Source organism: Notothenia coriiceps, unplaced genomic scaffold (genome assembly GCF_000735185.1).
Source record: "Notothenia coriiceps isolate Sejong01 unplaced genomic scaffold, NC01 NC01_scaffold00010592, whole genome shotgun sequence".
Classification (NCBI taxonomy): domain Eukaryota; kingdom Metazoa; phylum Chordata; class Actinopteri; order Perciformes; family Nototheniidae; genus Notothenia; species Notothenia coriiceps.
The window spans coordinates 187,765-209,306 of record NW_011343293.1 but is presented as its reverse complement, the minus strand read 5'-3'; the positions used below and the strand labels follow the sequence as shown (position 1 = coordinate 209,306).

General features: G+C 40.5%; 3 protein-coding genes across 3 annotated transcripts in view; 2 read left to right on the top strand and 1 right to left on the bottom strand.

Annotated features, from left to right (window-relative positions):
* The first annotated feature begins 1,441 nt into the window (after window positions 1-1,441).
* aimp2 (aminoacyl tRNA synthetase complex interacting multifunctional protein 2) lies at window positions 1,442-5,863 on the top strand. The gene is made up of 4 exons (XM_010771824.1): window positions 1,442-1,731; window positions 2,739-2,957; window positions 3,341-3,575; window positions 5,014-5,863. Exons 1-4 carry the CDS (start codon window positions 1,591-1,593, stop codon window positions 5,400-5,402), a joined length of 984 nt encoding a protein of 327 aa, XP_010770126.1. The 5' UTR covers window positions 1,442-1,590; the 3' UTR covers window positions 5,403-5,863.
* A 2,160-nt stretch (window positions 5,864-8,023) lies between these two features.
* On the bottom strand, window positions 8,024-10,873 carry LOC104946073 (uncharacterized). Its single transcript, XM_010771823.1, has 2 exons — window positions 10,443-10,873; window positions 8,024-10,163 (listed from the first exon to the last, which is right to left on the bottom strand). Exons 1-2 carry the CDS (start codon window positions 10,644-10,646, stop codon window positions 8,448-8,450), a joined length of 1,920 nt encoding a protein of 639 aa, XP_010770125.1. The 5' UTR covers window positions 10,647-10,873; the 3' UTR covers window positions 8,024-8,447.
* A 2,651-nt stretch (window positions 10,874-13,524) lies between these two features.
* Window positions 13,525-21,542, top strand: part of LOC104946072 (voltage-dependent calcium channel gamma-4 subunit-like) — a 13,543-nt gene continuing 5,525 nt past the window's right edge. Inside the window, exon 1 of the mRNA XM_010771822.1 lies at window positions 13,525-14,114. Coding sequence (XP_010770124.1) covers window positions 13,892-14,114 — 223 coding nt within the window. The 5' untranslated portion in view covers window positions 13,525-13,891. The remainder of the gene's footprint in view (window positions 14,115-21,542) is intronic.

The window sequence follows — 21,542 nt, the reverse complement described above, 5'->3', positions numbered from 1 at the left end:
CGTTTTGTTTTTATATTCTCTGCACTCAGGTCAATGTGACTTCCCTTTTCAATTTAAATATAAATACATGCCATCGTGAAAAAGACAATCTCTATTTGATAGCTATGTTGTGATCTTTATTTACGTTCATAGAATGACCATCTCCTCTGTTGACTGCTGACCTCCTGCACTCAGAAAGTTGGGATTTGAGAAATGAGACAGTGGCGTCCTCTAGTGCACGTGGAATGTATCATGCCAATACATTTGATCGCCCATAACTGATGTCATTGTATAATACATTATACAATAAATAACATCAATAAAAGTAAATCAACGTTTATTTAATTAGCCCAATATCACAAATTGTACTTTTGTCTCAGGGGGCTTTAAGGTTTATAGAACATGAATACGCCAGAAATCCCCGGTGCTGTAAGCTTTTAAAAATATTTATTGAAGAGAGAAGAGTCACTGTGTTTCTCCTTGCACTGTTTACAACTTCACACAAAGCTTCCAAATAAAAGTGGGACTGGTCAGAGGAAGTGAAATACAATATTATAGCAACTCAAAGCTATTGTTAAAGACACATGCACTTGTTGAAACTTTCAGAGCAATTGAAAGTACATTTGTTATACATGTTGTATCACAGAATATAGGCTACCAAGCAAAATAACAATGTGTGAAACACGCATGGACACAAAAAATAATAAATATATAAATGTAAGTGAAAATAAATGCAGAAATACATTAAAGATACATAATAATGTGTGTTCTGATTTATTCTCAACTTATATATCTTTTATTTATACATTCATTTATTTATTTATTATATTTATGTACTGTTTTTTTCTTCACATTTATTTATTATTGGAGTTGTATTCCTGTATTTATTCCAGTTTATTTATGTTGTACTTATACCTGTGTGTTCGTTGTGTGCATCAAGGTACACATTAAATCCAAATCACATCACAACAAGGACTATAGTTGGGCGTTCACTGGTTTGAACACACATTGGTGGTCCAGAGGTCTATGCATTGGTTTATCATGCAGGTGCTTGAGGTTCAACCATAGGGTTCAACACCCAGAAGAGGGACATCGCGTGTCTTCTGCTATGCTGATGTTAAATCTGGAGAAATTGTCCCCACCACTTTTTCTAACAAAGTGACACCCATACCTACTTGGCAATACAACCTTTTCCTTATTCTGGTTCTTCTGATTCATTCAAACTTTACCATCTCACCACAGCCAATATTTAATCTGAAACAATTTTTTTGTCTTCTTTTTTGCTTTTATTTATTTATTTAATGTAATTTAGTATTATTATTATTGATTTATTATGTCTAGCCTTGATGCGAACCTTTTTCGTACTCAAAATGTATGATGTTCATATATGTTATAATAAAAGAAACATCACCACAGCCATATTTTACTTTCCACGGGATGTGACGTCACTGATCCCTCTTCCCTGTTACCGCGAGAGTAGTCCGGTCCGGTAGCCGCTGCTGCCCCGCCGCCTGTCAACACATCACACAGCCCTGAAGAGCCTGTCTGTGTCCGCCTGTAATTTAGTTTTTAACTGTTTTGTCTCTGACAGAGCGCTTACTGTCCTCCAACATGTCCATGTACCAGGTAAAGCCCGTCTGTGGAAGCCTCCTAAAGACCGATTTACCAACCTGCATGTACACCTTACCAAATATCCACGGGCAGCAAGGGAACAGCTGCACCTCTGATCTATGCTCTCAACACGCGCTTCAGGTAACTCATAACTGGTTTAATTTCGACCAGGTTTATATATATTTTGTATTTAGTTAGCTTGTATTTTACTCCTGTTGTTGCTTGCATTTCGTTTAGTTTCCCACGTTTTGATACATGCGCATTTTGCATCGTGTATTAGATGTCTAAGCTCTCCTGCTAGCGAGCTAAGTTAGCTTGGCAGGAAAACCACTTATGGCTGATGCAACAATTACTATACAATATTCTATGAGACGTTAGCGATTATTTAACGACTAAGTTGACATGACACTGTTATATAGTCTCTATAATTGTGCTGTCAATTATACGCGTCAAAGTGCACATCATGATGGTATGTCTACATAGCAAACCCTTGATTCAGCTATGCAGTGGTCAAAGTAGTATTCAAATACTGTTACCAGTGAAAGTCATGCATTGAAAACGTTACTCAAGTAAAGGGTTCTTAGCATTACAAGGAACATGTTCTCCTAAAATGTAAAATATTTGCAGAAACGTCCTCACATTTGAGAAGCTGGAAACATGATTTTTATTTTTTGCATGGAAACGATCGAAATAGTTCTGGCAATAAATAAAAAAAAGATGATTTAGCTAATCATATAGCTGAACTTGTTGGGTATTATATTTGTTGGTGGGTTTACTTTAGTGCAAACAATCATGTTTTATACATCATTTTTTTGTGTGCAAAAATCTTGATTTGTATAGTAACCAAAGCTGTCAGATATATTTATTACTGTATTAATGTATTATTGATCATGATTATACAAGACCAAACTAAGTCTAGGTTTACTCTTTAACATCTTGTTATGAGATGTCTTTCTTGAGTCATATATATTTGTGTGTACTGTTTGATCTCAAGAATGGGGCTACATTAAATACGTTCTCTATACTGCCTTTTTATGTGCAATAACAGTACATTGTAGAGAAACCAGCTTACACAAAACTGTGTCTTGATTTTGCTCAAATAATGAAAACTGTGATGCTCACGTCGTCAATTCTCTCTGTCTCCCCAGAATGGCGAGGTGGATCCAGCGGTCAAAGCTTTGGAAGCCAGGCAGGATGAGATCTTGAGAAAACTGTACGAGCTGAAAGCAGCGGTGGACGGCCTGGCCAAGACGGTGACCACCCCCGACGCCGACCTGGACCTGACGGTCAGCAGCAGCCTCTCCTCCCAAAGCCCAAGCTCCACAACCTTCACAGGAGTCACCAATCTGGACACACTACTGGGCAAGGTAAGAAGCTGGGGATAATACTAGTAAGTTCTGTGTTCAGGTATTAGCATAACTGAACACCGTGTTTATTAGTGATGCCAGAATGTATCCTTCATAAACTGAAAGCATGCATCGTTCTTTTGCAAATAACATAGTTTGACTTACTTTTTCTCTGTAGCTGTTTTTTCTTGATTGCACCCATCATTGAATGCTATAAATAACACTGTAACCTGAAAAACCTGCTCATATTGGAATTTCTCTTGATGCACATTGAGGGTGTGGACTGATTACTGCCAGTTTGTGCAGGCTGTATTGGCCTAGTGAGAGCAGACAAACATTGTATTACTCAATTTATTTTGGATGCTACACCTATTTACCTCCATTATCTTTTTTTATGTCACAAGGACCTCGGTGCTCTCCGTGACATTGTCATAAACGCCAACCCAGCACAGCCCCCCCTCACCCTGCTGGTGCTCCACAGCGTGCTGTGTCAGCGCTATCGGGTGCTCTCTACGGTCCACGTCCACTCCTCGGTTTCCAATGTGCCGCCGCAGCTCCTGTCCTGCCTCGGCCCGCGCCATGCAGACAGCTATGCCCGCCAGATGTTCCAGCTGGGCTTCACCCTCATATGGAAAGATGGTAAGGCACAGTGAGAGAGGCATGTGTTACAGGGTGAACTCAAGTGCATCAAAACTGCTCAAATATGGTAGTAAATCAAAACCCAAAAAAAAGAATATAGCCAAAGTTAATCGGATTCGGTTTAATATGCTGGTTCATCATGTGTCTGCTATTTCGGCCTTCATTGTATAAATGACAGCAAAAAGGCCAACTAGAAATTAGGGTGTGGGATTCTATTGGGTGTGTCTGGGGTTTGAGAAATATATCCTAGATACAATACCTTACTCTACCAAAGTAATGACTGTAAACAAAGAGTGAGGGACTTGATTCATTTACTTTGAGCTTTTTCACTTTCTTTTATGTGAGTCACTTTTGAGAGCGTAGAAACAATTCATTTAAAAAAAAAAAAAAAAAGCTTTTGGGCTTTTTGCTTTGGAATATATAATGTGCCTTTTCTGACCAATATAGATATCTTATAACTAGGGGTGCACCGAATGGGAAATTCTTGGCCGAAACCGATACCGAAAATAGGAAACAGTTGGCCGAAAACCGAATGGCCGAAAATGCCGAAAATGATTAATAGAAATATATATATATATAATGTATACATTTTTTTACCTAATGTTGTTCAGCTATCTGATTATTGAAAAAGACATGATTATGGCTAAACTTAACTCAAATAATAATCACTATTATGGGTCCATAAAACATTTATTCAGCACTTTTGAATGCATACAGTACATTAATTCCAAGTCAAGTGCATTTTCTTTTCTCTGTAGGATAACTACAACAAAGTGCATTCAGAACAAAGCCAAGTTGTTTTAAAACTGTATAAACATCTAGGGCAGTAGGCCTACAACAAAATAGTGTAAATAAAGACTGTAACAGCCAGGCCTTCAACAACAACAAATGCACCTATAAGTTTGGTAACCTAACGTGTTGTTGTGATGACGTAATCAAAACGCGGCGACAAGCACGGCGCGCGACCATGCAGGACCATGGTCGCGGCTGGCTCACAGCTAACATGTCTGCCGCTTGGAGATATTTCAAAATATCAGAGAAAGAGGCGCGGATTGCGATTTGTAAAACGTGTTCCGCTGACATTTCTCGAGGGGGTGTAACTGCGAAGACTTTCACCACTTCGGGATTACTCCACCACTTGAAATCAAAACACCCGGACAAATATGCGGAGTATGATCAACGTAACCCTGTCCTCTGACATTCGGTGATATTTTTTCCGTGCTAAAAAGGCCCTTTCGGTGGCCGAATATTCGGTGCATCCCTACTTATAACATTACTTAATATGTGAAAGCTCATGTTTTAGTATAGCCATGTCTAACCATTCCAAGCCTTGCTTTTATGTTGTAAAAATGTGCCTTATTGACATGATCTGGCTGGCTGTTAAATGAGTGTGCACTTGTTAACCAGGAACCATGTCTTTCTTTTGCCTTATCCACAGTCCCCAAACTGCAGATGAAGTTCAGCGTCCAGAACATGTGTCCCATCGAGGGCGAGGCCAACGTGGCGCGGTTCCTCTTCAAGCTGCTGTCCCCCTACCCCAATGACGCTGCTCTCGCCACGCTGGTGGACAGCTGGGTGGACATGGCTTTCTTCCAGCTGGCAGAGGGCAGTGCCAAGGAGCGGGCCGCTGTCCTGCGGGCCCTGAACTCGGCTCTGGGCCGCAGCCCCTGGCTGGCCGGGCAGGAGTTCTCCCTGGCCGACATGGCGTGCTATTGCTGCGTGTTGCAGAGCGGCCCTGCCTCCTCTACTCCCTCTAATGTGCAGCGCTGGCTCAAGTCCTGTGAGAACCTGGGCCACTTCAGCCCGGCCAAGCCGTTTCTGCAGTGAATGAAGCTGAGACACCTGAAGGGTGTTTTTTCAGAGCAAAGTGAGAGAAGGGCATTAGAATATTAAAATATCCCAGCCATGTCTGGAACACCCTCTAATGCTTCCCTCCTTACTGTAATATATCACTGACAAAGACTCGGTAGAAACAATATGGTTGACAGGGAAAGTAAATTAAGAGTATATGTCGTCGCCATGCTGCTTTTGTATAACAAAGAGATTCTACGGCTATTTTTTGAAGGGAGGAAGCATGAGAGGACTGAAGAGACAAGGGCTTAGGGATTAAATCAAAAGTACTGACAGAATTAACACACGCTGTACACCTTCCACCCACTTTGTGCCTAACATGATCCTGTTCTAAATGTGTGTAGGGATGGGTATTACTCTGTGGTTTTTTAAAGTAATACTTTGCAGCCTTTTTTCTGAAATCATTAAAAACTACAACTTTGGATCAAACTTTGAAATTGGTGCCTGGGGTTTATTTTATTAGATCCTCAAGTTACATGTACTGAAGTGCACCTCTGTGTCCAACAGGTGGCAGTATTGGCATTTAAAAAAAAAATGAAGACAATTGTGTCGTTCATTCATTCATCTGCTTATCCTATCCAGAGTCACAGAGCTGCACCGCATCATACAAGAAGTGAAAGGTAGCGAAGCACTTTGTAGGTGGCTCTTTTATGCAAGAAATCTCATCTTTGGGAAAATCTCGCCTTCACCTGGCTTTTATTGGATGAGAACATGTACATTAACACAGTAAGGACATAAGTGCAAACACACACTAAGGTTTGGGGCTGACAATGAGCTAATCACTTGAAATGATTGTAATGCAAAAATTAAGTTAGCTGTTTTAGACCCAACTGTCATTTAGGGGCCGGACTAAACCATGAAAAGGAATCTGAAGAACTGCATTGATCGCTTGAACTTGCTTTATCTGAACAACGTTTCTCTCTTCAGAACTTCCTCAGGTAAAATCCATAAAGACAAACAGCATCATGCAAATGGCACTATAAACATTATGGCTCTAGTCTTGTGAGAACAAGCCAAGAGCCATAATCAGACATAATCATTCCAATCAGGACACCAGAGAGCCAAATGTATGCATACAAGTTAAGTTATCAATTAGCTAAATAACAAAGGCTACATATTGCTACAGTGATATAAAAACATTTGATCAGGCTTTTTTGTTTTTACAGATTAGTCCCATATTTCACAAGGTAGCCTAAAGTCTTACTTAAAGACTTTTGTAAAATGTGTTCTTGTCTTATTCCCCTAATGGGAATTGATTCAAAATGTATAATTACTACTGTAAGCTCAGTGTGGCGTTTCTTTTTGTAAGCATACCGGGAAAGGTTGCTGGCGTCCTCTAATTGGCATTTGATTCCCAAATGAAAGCCTTTAGTATGGTGCTGTTAACATGGAAATGGTTGTCTAAAGATTTTTGCCTGATTGATATATAAAGACAGAAACGTGTGCTAACCGAGTTGGAGGGATGAACAGTGTGATGGATTCTTTGTTGTTTCTCCACGTCAGGTTTTCGATTTTTTAAAACCTCCGTTTAAGACTTGGTTGTGTGCAAGAACAGTGAGACCTTAATGGAAACTTGACTTGAATATGGCGTCATACAAATATTTATTGATTTGGCCATGTTTCATAACAGTAATGCAGATATGACTGATATTCTGCAACCTTTCATATTGAGAAGCCTAGTATACACTAATGCTAAACGTGCTAGTGGACACAGACCAATACTTTTCTCAAGGTTGAAAAGAAGATAATTAAAAATTCTCGTCAAACAAAACCAGATTATTTTAAAAGTGACTTCAAGTTTGATTTAGTAGTCCAGCAGTTATTCACCCATGATTAAGCATAGGTAATGCAAGGCAATTCTTTTTTACCAGTTGACTGTATTTTACCTGTTTATCCTTGTGCAAACCAACTGAGCATGTGTGTATCACATTGCATTTCTGCAGCAGCCCTTTAGCTTCATACAATCCTGCTTCCCTTATCGGCCTTATGTTGTTAAAGCTCTTTATTCCCCTTATCAGCTGATGTGTTGTTGAATACAGTCCTTACACCCTGTCTCTCAAGCAGAACATGCTTTTAGGAAGCAGTGAGGGCAGTTTAACTGTAGCCCACTGCTGGGGAGTTTTATATCTCTGCCTAAATCTCAGTGGCTTCAAAGAAATTCAAAGAAAAGTCAAAGAAATACAGATAACTGGAATATATAAACATATAGATTTCTACATGCACTGATGTTGAAAAGAAGAAAAAGCAAATCCCAAGGCGATTCATACTCTCTCAGGGCCGACATCTTCAGAAGTGTCATGTTTTTGACCGCTCGGGTCCACACTGCCTGTTTGTGAGTGTGTGTGTGTGTGTGTTTGTATGCTCTGACATCCTCCTGCCGGTCTCCAGGCAGCTGTCTGACAAAACAAACGCTCTCAACTGACGCCTGGACGCTCGGTAAGGAATACACTCGGGACTCTGCAGCAATGGGATTTCTGTAGTTTGTGTGCTCTGTGGCTTCTTTGAAACAGTATCTGCAGATGCACTTTTGGCTTAATACAAATAAGGCAGCCAACCCCAACGTCGCTTAAAAAAAAAGGCACGACAGACAAAAAAGGGCTCTTTCCTTGTCTTTTTATATATGATATAAAACAAACAGACAGGAGATGCATTCTCATTGAGCACCTGTAGAGAAAAACAAACCTAACTGAAAGAGGAACTCACTTGGGTTTAACCCTGTGGCTACTTCAAACCACAACAATAGCACAGCTAGAAAGATGCTTTTGTCACATTAGATCAGTCCTTGAATGTCATTGTCCGTGATTGTCAACAAATATATTTTATGAGGCCCTTCAGAGAGGGAGATATACACTATGACTATTAAAAAAAGATAAGAGTAATATTTATTTTTAAAAACACATCTGGGCTTAATTGTCTGAAATGAGATATTACTAAGGGTTTATCAGTAATGACTTTGAGCACAAAATGGTTTTGATTTTGAATCAATTAAAAGGCTGAGCAAGAGAGTCACCGGCAATGTTTTCACTCAGTGACCAAAGTACACACGTTACTGTTGTATCTCAGGAGCTGAATGCGTTCGAAGTAATCGTCAGTCAGAAAGTTTCTCTGTGAGGTGACCAGGTTGCCTTTCTGACTGAAGAGACGCTGGATGGGGGCCGTGGATGGCAGAGTTGTGTTGTATTTTAAGAAGAGCTGCTTTATTCTGGGGAAGTCCTGAAGGCACTCTAGGCTCTTCCCCGTTCCTTCCACATACTTGCGGATCTCCTCCATCACTCCCCGTTGCTGGATCTGAATGGCAGGCTTCACAGACCCATAGCTGAAGAAGTCATCCTCAGTTTCAATGGTGTTTGATGAGCTTCGGCTGGGGTTTGGCTCAGTTATGGTGCCTGGATCCATCTGGGCTGCCTCTGTAGCCAGCACGGCGCACATCTCCTCTCTGTCGGAGGCAGCCATCCACAGCAAACGAAACTGAGGCGTCGTCGCTGTTGCAATCTTAGCTTCTGTGCTGGCGAACAGCTCCTGGAACCGCAAATCAATAGCCACCACGATGGCGTTGATGACCCCGCTTAAGTAAGTTGCAGAATCTTTCTGCTCATTTAGCTTGTTCTTCAGACTGAGTACGGTCGGGATGACTAGACCTAGGTAACATTTCTGCTCCGCTTGGAAAAGTTCAAGTGCAAAAGCGAGCGGGTGGAACACAGTCACGTATTCTTTCAGGAAGGCCATCTCCTCTGGCTGCATGCGTGGGACCTCCAGGCGGGCGCACAACTCTGTCAGCTCCCGCTCAGAGAGGGACACGATCTTCTGCACAGCGCAGTACTCCACATTCCAGCGTATGACAGCCGGAACAACAAGCGCCATCTTTCCAATCTCCTCTGCTGAATCCATACCGACCTGGAGATGGTGGCATTTGTTCCAGACGGCGTACACCTTGGCCATTGTGCTGTAATGTAGCTGGCACATGGGCCCCTGGGACACAGCCTGCCAGAAGTCCTCAGTGACTATCAGCTCCAGGGTGTGTGAGGCACAGCGCTGTACAGTGGGCAGGAACAGGAGCATGTCCTGCTCTGGCTCACCCTCCAGGACGGTGCTCACGTTCTCATAGAAACCGATGTCATCATCACTTTCCTTGCTGTCCACTGCAAACTCCCTGAACACGCTGATGAAGGGGCTGCCATTATCAGTGACCGTGGTCTGAACTTTACTTTCAATATTGTACGCCACGTGGATGTCATGTATGCGTCCAGCGATGGTGTCGTGCGTGATTCTGCCCTGCAGCCGTGCAAACCCCAGAGCCGCAGATTTCCTCTCCAGAGAATGTTTGTCGATCCAGTGGCAGGTCATCCCGAAGAAGCTCCTGCTGTTGGCTGTCCAGATGTCAGCCGTGGTGCACACATACTGGATGCTGCTGAGTTTCTCCATCAGCTCTTCCCGCATCCTGGAGAAACCCTGGTCCACCTTTGTGAACAAGGTCACTCTGTCCATGGACCTAAGCCCTTCAGTTAAGCCTGCAACCAGCTTCCTGAATCCAGGTTGCTCCAGCACGTAAAATGACTGGCAATCCTCGACAATGAAGTTGAATATCAGCTCATCAATTTTTGTTTGGGTCATGCATTTGGAGATTATTTCTGCTTTTAATTTTTTGAGTTGGCAGTGCCTACTCTCCTCACCGTTATACTCTTCTTTCTTCCTCCCCCTCTTGACATCAGGCTTGGCTTCACAGCCCAAGTGTGTTCTCTGCAAGACAAAACGCCAACATGTTAGTGGTGGGAGGCGTGTCATTTTTGCTTGTGAGTTTTATGTTCTGAATTGTCATTTAACTTCATATGCAATGAAAAAAACACCATGTTTTTTCATCAAAGTTGAACACAAAGAGCCTCCAGCGCCTGGAGTATGTAATGTACATGCAGCTACAATGTAACGTTATTAATCACGAGGGTAGCTCTGCATTCATTGACGCTTTCAAAACATTAACATAAAGGGGAACGGGAAGTCATCTGACTCTGTGTAACTTACGTCTAAATGCTTCTTTAGGTTTGATGTGGAGGTTTTCGACGTGGATAGCAGATTTACCCTCGGCAGACATAGATTACACTGCACGATGATATTTTTTCCTTGATCTGCCTTGTACGTGAAATGGTGGCGATAACGCCAAGTATGCATGGCCGATTTGATCTCGACGCTGCTTTCATTGTGATCAACCTCCATTTCGGAAATCATCTCTGCTGTTACTGACGTCTTGAAATATAATAAAAGTAGCGTAATCCGATTTAGTAATCGTGATTACACGTAAAGTAACGATTGCGGTAGAGAAATCCTCCTGAAAAGGGGCAGGCCTTTGTTCAGATGTTGGCTAGAAAAGCAACAAGGAGCAGACTCTGACGTCACGTACACTCCGGCACAGGCGCATTAACAGTCCGCCATATCCATTGAGAGAATGGGCACCGTATAGCAATGCGCATGCGCTTTATACACCGGGGCACCTTTACCGTGACGTCACTGCCCATTCCTTGTGATTTTCTTTCTCAGACTCATGGTAATGCATCTCTGGTAGTACTTTTACCACCGTTTCCTTTTTTCTCCAGTGCTGCTGCGAATTTGCGCCACCATCAGGGCTGCAGAAGTTAAAACGCCATTAGATGTTATATTAATTCATTCAATATATCAAAAACAATCCTCTTATAGTTCATAGGTTATACAAATAAAGAAAGCATTGTATGACCTGCTTGTCTGATCAACAAGCAGTAAATAGCCATATTAGGAAAAATGTATTAAGACTTCCATAATTACCAATACTTTTCATAAACTATCAAATATAAGTTTATAAAAGGTTTAAACCTGTTGGCTTCAAAAACTGTTGGCTGGTTTTATAGACTTTTATCAAGTGAAAAGCACTCTAAATAAAAAATGTAATGAATTATTATTATTATTATTATTATTATCATTATCTCTCCTGCATTAGACCTTCTCAAACTGATGATATTTAAATGTTTATTTACCCACTCAAAAAATGTATTTCTCCGATTTAAACTTTTCTTTGAATACAATGTGTAGATTTTTTAATTGTATCATCTGAAAATGTATTTTACTATATGGTCTCGTATATCAAATAACAAAACAGAAACAAATAATATTTGCTTTAAAAAAATATATTTTAACTGAGGGGAAGGAGAAGAGGACATTTATGGATCTTTAACTTAGTTGCGGAAGAAATAATAGATAACATATGTAAACAAGCACACCATTTGTATGCCCATTTCAAAATATGCCTGGAAGGGATTTTTAAGTTTAAATGAAATGAGCATTCTTGTGGTGTTCACTCAATCACCTTTTTTAAAATTATGTTAACTTTTTATTTTTTATTGTATATATATATGTATAACTTAGTATATCCTTTTTAAATGCATGTCACATATTTAACATAATGTAACATTAAGCTTTTTTTCCTGCTGTAACTACGCAAATGTCCCCTCCGTGGGACTAATACAGGTATTCTGATTCTGATTCTGATTCACCTGACAGAATGGAATGCCCTCCTAAATTACTGCCTTTTTAGAAATACAAGAGACAGATCCACTGATTGGCTAGAAGTAGAAACAGTTTCACACAGACATTTTCATACCTTCACTCGTGCTCAGACTACTTAGCCATGCACTGTTTTATTTTATTATCAGGACATCCTCAGGTGGTTTGCTTTTTGAAAGCTGTTTTTCGACCAATGTTTCACATTCTAAATTGACAAGCACAAAAAATTGCTTTTTTCTAAAATGAACTGCATGGGGTGAATAAACCTGCTTGCTGGTTGTATTTCTGCTGAAACAAGACTGGCAGAACTATTCAGAGAGGTTTTCTATCAAGCCAGAGGCAGCTTGCCAGTCTAAGCCATCAAATAATTTGTTTCCCGGGCTAGTTTGAAACCTTCCATCTGGCTCAGAGATGAAGCATGTCTTTAATCTGGTTTTCACATGGGCATAATTGGCAATTTTTGCATGTTTAATAAACCATTTTGTGAGCTGCATGATCAAAGTAAGAATCAGGGGAAGGAAAAGTTTGTGTAAGTATGGCTGAGTACTGGAAAATGTGTAAGTTATTCATTATTTTTCCTCAGAATTTTTTGCTACATTGATTTTATTCAGTAATGAGACACACGTTGCTCAAGCCTTTTTTGGCTGCAACAAGTATCTATCTCAGAATCAGAATAACTTTTATTGCCAAGGTTTACACACGAGGAATTTCTTTTTGTAAAAGTGGTGCATACGAGACACAGAAAGAACGTAACCACAAATAAAAACTAATAAAAACAAATAGTATATAAAAGCTAAGACTATTGCAACAAATGAAAAATAAAGAAAATATTTACACAAAATATAGTTATGTAGGAAACTGAGTGCAGTAATAAAATATGACTATACTATATACTATGTTCAAAGTGGAGTGTTATGCTGATTTAAAAAAAGAGGTAGCAGAAATGTGCAGGATTTAAAATATTAAAAAGAACAAGATATTGTTTGCATGGTGTGATGTGCATTAATGTATTTAATTAAACTATCCATCAATCCCTCAACCCCTCAATCCAGCCATCCATCTTCTATCCATAGATTTACTTTGGATATGCTCTCCTGTAAAGGTATTGGGAAATCCTTAGTACCTTTGTGATTTACAGTGTAATAACATGCACACAAGCATCTAATTGCTTTTCTAATGCTCTGTTCCATGGGGGATTGTTGTTTGGCGTTAGTGCACCACAGAGAAGCACCCTTGTGTCAAAGTCTGTCATCATTTCAATCCCCAGCCCCCATCATCGTTGTGACAGCTGACTCAGAATTAGGTAATACTCATAGCTTCTGAATTCAGTGGAGAGTATCTAAATGTCTCAGCTGAGAGACTTGTACATATTTATTCCCCAAAGATTCCATATGTTTTAAATTCATTTGTGATCCAATTGTACATTTTAATGTCTCAGATGTTTTCTTTCTTTGTCTGCACCTTCATTGGTTAGATTTGGCAAGGGTGGGGTCTCACTTTGGAGCCATTGACGTATCCTCTTTGGCAATGGCTTTTAACAGAGGCGTAGTCAGTGTAGGAACAGAGAAAAGTGTTTTTTTGAGGCGAGGATAGAGGGGATAAACGGAATACTGAAGTGGGGAAGAGGTTTGAAGGGTTCTGAATTTGTACACGATGTTGCAGTCGTGTTTCCAGGCGCGCTTAAAACCTGTGTTGAGCCTCCGGAGTGTGCACAACTGGTGTCATCTCACTTTTACCGCTGCAACCATGTTTTGAGCATCAAGTGAGCGTTTCAGATAATATTCCTGCTCCTTTTCCCTTTCTTTTTCTGGGCTATAGTTTCTTTTTAAGCAGGAGCAGAGAGTGGACGCACCTGAACCTAAAACTATGACCAAAGCTTCCGCGCCCTGACGCGCTCCTCTGAGCGCATGTTGGACCGGTGAGCGTATGTATGAAGCGCCATGGCTTGGTGTGACCGCGGGGTTCAAACGCTGCTGGCCAGCTTCGGGGCTTTCGCTGCCTTCAGCCTGATGACTATCGCAATCGGCACGGACTACTGGCTCTATTCGCGGGCGTACATCTGCAACAGCACCAATGCCTCATCAGAAGAGAGTCAGTCGCAGCCCAGAACCAAAAAGGGCGATCTCACCCACTCCGGGCTGTGGAGAATCTGCTGTATTGAAGGTAAGCCTGTTCCAGGGCTACTGAGGTTCATATAGGCGTTAACATGTGGAGGGCTCTACGTGGTGGTTTGCTTGGTTCACTGTTCTTGTATCACAACAAATAAGGAGGAATGTTTGGTTCCTCAGTGCGCACAAAAGGACCAACTCTCTTTGCGCACGCCAAAATGTCTAAAAAAGTAAAAAAGCAAAGATCATACAGGTCGAACAACTTTCAGAGGATATAGATCACAGACACATGATGATTTAAACACAGCTAAAGTAGCAGATTAACAAGAAAACAGCGGCTGGTGTCCCGCAAAGCGCCCATCTCAGGCTGCCTGCCAACTGTTACATCGCATTGTTGTAACATATGCCCACACAATAAACAAGGCTGTGTTAAAGTATATAACAGTATGCGATGCCAAGCCGGCGCGCCTGCGAGCCCATTCACATTCAAGCCGGAAATGTGTGCGCTGTTATTACTTTCATTCATGTCTTCATTGTATCCAATGCTGTTGCTTGGCAACATCCCTGAAATTGCTATGGAAACATGCAGTGATATCAAGATAGATGACTCTGGGTTCACGTCATGTCCAAGCAAATTAGAAAGAAAAACAAATTGTTTAGTGTGGTCCAATTTCATGTTGTTGAATCCTTTTACGCGTTTGATATTGGGAAAGGAGGTGAGCTGACGGTGACGTTTTACTTCAGAGGCAGACAGGCGCTCATTCATGGAGCTCCTTCCGGACAACCCCTTGACTTCTCGCTTCAGATATCAAAGAGTGATTTGATGTGACTGTAGTTTCTCATATCTCAAAGGAGATATTAATAGAAAAATATGTAGGCCTATAGTGGTTTAATTAAAGCAAACAAAGTAAACTCACATCTTTTCAGAATGTGTCTAGACAGTTTGGTAGTACAACCAAAATAAGGTGTCAGTAAATAATTGAACAATACATGGTGTTCCTTGTGTGTGCATGCCACTGATGTAATTTAATTTGAAACTCTATACAAATACATCATGTCATGTTTAGAAAATGGCTAGACATTCAATTCAGCTATTACAAGATACAGAGACATGTTTATACAGGAGGAGGTGTCCATACAGATGCAGCTGATATGAGATAGCATTATTGTCATATCTGGAACATTACATCAGTTACTAAACAGAAATACATTTAATCATTTTCTTTTGACTGTCTAATTGATTGATGACAAATAATGTATACATTACAATAAGTTATTACGTTTTCTTTCTTTGCCCAAAAAAACAGCGGAATTGTTTTCCACTTTATACTATGAGACAAACATACTGCGCAGAAACTAGATACTTCTATAAAATAAAACTTGCTTATATTTGATGTCAGATCAGGAGCCTCTCAATAGGTGGATTTGATTGAGCTCACTATATTTTCAAGACATAATGTCATCAGGGCCCTGGGAGCTGTCATCAATGATTAAACTGTTGCAGGAAGATGTACGCTTCAGAGACGTGAAGCAATTTCCTGATGTATTATAACTCTTTACCGTTTACTAAGAGTCCTGCTTCGGAGTGCACCTTTCTGTGATGTGGACAGATTCACAGCGTGCAAAACATCCTCTGAGACCTCAAGAAATGAACAATAACTGTGAAAACGCCAGCCAACAATTATGTCTTACATAATTTCCCATCAGCTTTGAAGTAAATATTGAAGGTGAAATAATAACTGTGGAGATTAAATTACTGTTGATGAGGTTGGGGCTCTGAGACTTTGAGTGCATCATTTGCACAAACAAAGGCTGGCCCATAATGTGATTGTCTCTAATAGTTTCACCTCTGTGCCTCTGCTTGAAAACTACAAGAAGCTTCTGGACGCTGGCTCTGTTGTCATGGAGACACCTAATTATAGAGGAGAAGACTAGGAAGGAAGACTTACCCCCCCTCAACACACACACATACACACACAGACACCCCCACATAATGACAAACACAGCTACTGGGGGGGAAACATCTCAACATTTGGCTGAACAGCTTTCAGCGACAACAAACTGCTGTAACACAATGCAATGTGTGCTTCCAGTCGTCCTGCTCTACAGGAGTCACCTCTTCTCCAGCAAGCCAGCGTGAGGCTCCTTTGCAGTGGGGTCAGCACAACCCCCACTTATACAATTTATAACAGCTGTTTTGCTTTCCCCCCTGCACTTCTTGTTGTTCCTTATGAATGTTGTAAGGTCAGGGAGGCACTGAATGCTCCTAATTGCATAGGAATCAGTAAAGCATCAGAGGCTGTTACTTATGTGTGACTCAAGTACATAAAACCAACTTTGAGAAGGAGAAATAATCCAATTAGCAGGTATGCTTTTACATTAAACATCTCAGCTCGCAGTGGTTTAGTGTGAGTGTCGAGGCATGGGGGCATTGGAAGTGTTTGAGAGAAAGGTTTTGTTTAGGAGGGGTTTGGGGGGGGGGGTCACTTTTTCATTCCCACCATGCCCACCAAAGTGTGACAACTGAGAAGCTATGCGGGGTCACTCATTAGCCATCAAGCCCCCACTTTCACCTCAGCGACTCCCCCTCTCCTCTCTCTCTTCTAATCTCTTTACAGGTTCAACTCCTCCATTCTCATAATTATTTTATGGGTTTCATTCTACTTTTTTAATAAACCCTGTCACCCTGTTCTTACCCACGAACTTGCGTCCTTTAATTTAGTATGCATTCATTTATTTTCTCTTCTTCTTTTAAATAAAGTATATTTCTATCACCTATGCAAGCCATATTTGCAGAGAACCTTCACAGAAAAGTTTTGGAAAATAGCTTATTGATATTCTTGTTAAAGGGGACCTATCATGCAAAATGCACTTTTTGATGTCTTTTATAGGGAATTATCACGCAGCGTCAGAAAATAAAACTCTCTCTTTTTTCCTCCGTACCCAAATCTCTAAAAACGGGGCTACAACGGAGCTGATCCAGATTTGCATCCGATATGACGTAATATCAGAAATGTAGGCTGGCTTTACACCCACGGCCCAATCAGAAACGTTGCTATCAGAAACAATGCCCGACTGTTTTGGACGTANTTTTTAAACCTTTATACCCAAAGTCAGCACTTTTGAAACAGGAAGTGAAATAGAGGGATATGACGCATGGCTAGAATGGGTGATCTGTTTGGTATTTTGAGCAAAACACTTCCTAGACATGTTTTTTATATATTTTTTTATATCTGAGACCTATGCTATTGCCTAAAAATAGAATGATAGGTGCACTTTAAGACACTACTTTAATGTCCGTTTGGTAAATTTAAAGCTATCACCAACAGCCAGATTCCTTAGCTTAGCATAAAGATTTGAAAAAAGATCAACCACTATTCTTACTTTGCCCAATGGTAAGAAAAATCTATAGATGAATAGGTGAATAGGTGAATACCCACACTTACAATGGTCATGGTCACTTTCATTTTTATGCAAGTTATTAGTGGGCTTAACAGGTGCTGATGAACAGATAACCTAAGGACAGAGCCAGGCGTTCAATCCATTATTAATCTAACTCTCTAAAAGAAAGTGAATGTGTGTTTCCCAAATGTCAAACTTTTAATTGTTATAATAGACTGTATAAAAATGGAAGTAGTCACCTTGATATAACTCATTTGGTGTTGAACTACTTTTTTGAAATCTTGAGTTTAGCAGATGGACCGCTGCTATCTTGTTTTTTGGCCCTCGCTAACTTGGTGCTTAAGAACCAGAAGTAGGGTGCATCAAAGTACAACCAGATGTTAAAAAAATAACATTGTTAGGCAACTGAGAAACACACTGTGAAAGTGTTACAGTTTAAACGAAACATGGAGAGCCTCCAGACAATAAATAATCAGGGTCATCAAAGCAGCCATGCCCTAAAGTATACTCTGCTTTATAATGTTACTTATGGGAGCACAATTTAGAAATTGAACACGGAAGTTTTAAAGAAATATTTCAACTAAATGTGTACATTTTTACATAGACTTATGTACAAACTTAAATTCCCAAACTTTCTTCATATATTTAATGCTTTTAACCTTTTTCTACCTCAGAGGCCATTGTCTTCAAACAAATATAAGGATTAATTTAATATCTTGGGAAAATAAAAGGACCAGGATAAAAAAAAGTAATTTCAATCTATTTTATGGAAATATTCTATGTTCATGTATGCAACATGGATTTTTTTTAATGCAAGTAGTTTCATGACTCTAGAATTAGACTGGAAATAAGAAATAAGATTATATTTATGAACATCACATACTATTCTCAAATTACATTGTCCTTATTGTTTTGAGCCACATGGGAAATATACAACATGTACAAGACAGCCTATGGTCTGCAGTGCTACAGATCTTTTTTACTGATCCACGCTCAGACATAACAACTTAAGCATTCTACTGAGAATTCATTATATATGTACATTTTAATAAGTAAGTGACAAGGCAAAACGTTTTCACAACAGACCACATACACTACACCCAAGCAGATCTGCATTTGAAGAAATTCCTGCATGGAGAGAATTTAATTAACTAACTGTCAGTCATGTCAACACCAAATAGATTATTTTGTCATTTATTTTCTTTCATCCTCACTTGGGCTTCGAAAAAAATTGGAGGGGTTTGTTTGATTTCACAGTGGCTTTATACTTGGTATTGGCATTCCCTGCCTCCAAAGTAATAAATGCATGTGAAGTCTCCGTGAGTTGTGCTTGCATGTCTTCATTTAATATGAATCCCCAGACAGCGACAGTGCTCTACCTGTTTAGAGCTTTATAACCACCTGCTGTAAACTCAATAAAGCATCAAAGAGAAAAACAAAGCAGAATGTGGTTACATTGCTGCTACTCCTTTTGCTGTAGATCTGTCATAAGTAGTGTTACAGAAAGTGTATCACCCACTGGAGGATACCCAGTTATAGTGAACTGCAATATGAAAGTCACTTCTGATTGGCTTATTCGTCAATCTATTTGCAGAGCCATTAAGGTGTGAAGGCTAAGAAGTGGGGGCATGTGTCTCGTGGAGCTCGTTGTCATGATATACTGCACTCACACCGGAGTCTGCTGTTGGTCTCGATGAGACAATGCTATTGGTGTATTCCACCGAGGCTGCTCCCTTACTGGCTCTGCAGTCCTAATTCAAAGTAATGAGGATATGCATTATCCTGTTGCCAGTGGCACTACAGCTGCTACCAACCCACAGTGTGTATGTGTATGTCTGTCTGTCTGTGTGTGTGTGTGTGTGTGTCTCTGTGTGTACATGTGTTTTAGCTGGCAGTCATACTGTTAAGTGACAAAGGGGTTTACCAGGGAAGTGCCTTCTCCTACTTGGTAATGTTCAAAATATAATGAAGACGTCAAAAAGTATCCTCAGAGATAGTTTATGTAAATGAGCTTAGGCTACCAGTGGTTGCCATGACGAAGAGGATGTGATGATCAGCATGTAGCTTTGCAACTCAAGCCCAAGAAACCCATTATTTCCCATTAATGTTGTGATTGTGTCAGATTAATTCTAAATTGTTCACAGCCCAAAGAAAGAAAAACACACACAAGGCAGGCTCCTTTTCCACTTTCACAGATTATACATTGCACAACTGTCCTCTCAGCCCTATTGCACAACATTTAAAAACACATTTAGCCCTATATTGCTCTATCTACCTTTCATGATTTCCCTGCTCTCCTCCTCTGACTGAGTCCCACTTTATTGGCCTTCTATCTTTTCCTTCATCCCCATCATTCCCTTGCCCCCTGCGCTTTCGTTGTTTAATTTCCTTCCACCTTCTTCCCTCGTTGAATCTCCGAGCCCTCCCTCCTCCTTCCCTCCCAGCTAGTCAGTATTCAGACTTCAATTTCACACACGCACACTCACACACACACACACACACACACACACACACACACACACACACACACACACACACACACACACACACACACACACACACACACACACGGCTGAAGTAGCTGGGGTCTGGAGTCAGAGCAGTAAAAGTGTTCTGTGTTCATGGCGAACTGTATGTTTTTGTGTGCATGTCTAAAATATGCTACAAGCTTGTGTTGCTGCAGCCTATTTAGTGTTTACACAGACATTAGCAGGACAGCAAAGGTGTCAGTATTTGTGTTATCTTCACAGTTCTTGATCCAACCACAGGAGCCAGATGTATTTTTTTCACAAGTCTCACACAGTTGCTTAAAATAATCCACAGCCATTTTGTCCATCAGTGATTAGACACAGAAACTCTTGCTTAATTTGATGTCCCTTACAAGGGAATAGACCTAGTTAATGGAAGCAAGTGTGCCCTTAAAAGCTGTGTCACAGACGATGATGGCTGTTGACCCTTTGACACCTGGGAAATGGAGTTGACAGGTGTCTGTCTGTCTCTGACACAATTAGTTACGGGAAAGGTTGACATGTATATAATGCGTGGTCATCAGCTCTAATGTCTGCTGCCTGTTAGCCCATTAGAGAGGAAAATAGGACTTTGTATTTCTTCTGATATGGGACAAGAAATGCATTGCTTACAGAAAAAGGCAAAGCTAAGGATTGACTCTTTCCTTAACTCCTCACAACTGCCACCAAGAAGTGATTATTTAGCATTGAAAGAAACGTATTGGTGTGACCTTTGTCCCCCACAAAATTAAGTTCACATACTCCCTTATTGCATTCTTAATCCGACCAATATTACGTATGCACATGGTAAATGTTTTAAAATGAAAAAAACAAAACAATAATCACACAGGACACAAACAGCAGTCTCCTCTTCCACAAATTACGATGAGCAACGTATTTGTAAAACATATAATGAATGTAATCAGAAAAGATACAATCTTTTGACAATGCTGTATCGTTTTTTAGAAACTTACATTTTAGGAGAATAGGCTGAACTTATAGGTCCTTGTGACAAAGGTTTTATTTTAATGAGGTACCTGTACTGTAAGTCCTCAAGGAGAGGCCATTTTAAACTCAGCTAACATTAGCTTAATTAGAAGGCTAGGTACAGCCGTATAATGTGAAGCCTGATTTTGCCCACCTAAATGTGAAACCAAAGTCTTATTTCAAGAGGAAAATGTCACCATGGTAAAACGCATTATGTGCTGTGGAAACCCAATGCTTGACAGACGTAGCAACAGTAACTAAGGCCGGTGTGTCAGTGTCACCTGTTTACCTCAGGGATGCAGACAAACGCAAAGATACGCACATGATGCTCACAAAAAAACGTACATATGCTCATGAAAAAATATGCAAATGTGATCACAGCCCAGCCCCTCTTTGATGCTATGGGTGTCGCTTGCAGAAATAACTAAAGTGGTTATTCACAGCCCAAATGATGAGAGAGCCAAAGAGCTCCCAGCATTACCTCCACTACACAGCGTGCATCCATTAACCCCACCCCCAACCCTTTTTTCTCTGGGCAAGGTGTTGTTTATTACCCTGCACAATTACGGATACAGTTCCCCCCCCCC

Coding starts and splice junctions, on each gene's coding strand:
- LOC104946073 (XM_010771823.1), bottom strand. CDS start 10,646: ATGATTTCCGAAATGGAGGTTGATCACAATGAAAGCAGCGTCGAGATC. Junction 10,164..10,442: donor ACCTAAAGAAGCATTTAGAC/GTAAGTTACACA, acceptor TTTGTCTTGCAG/AGAACACACTTGGGCTGTGA.
- aimp2 (XM_010771824.1), top strand. CDS start 1,591: ATGTCCATGTACCAGGTAAAGCCCGTCTGTGGAAGCCTCCTAAAGACC. Junction 1,732..2,738: donor GCTCTCAACACGCGCTTCAG/GTAACTCATAAC, acceptor CTGTCTCCCCAG/AATGGCGAGGTGGATCCAGC. Junction 2,958..3,340: donor TGGACACACTACTGGGCAAG/GTAAGAAGCTGG, acceptor TTATGTCACAAG/GACCTCGGTGCTCTCCGTGA.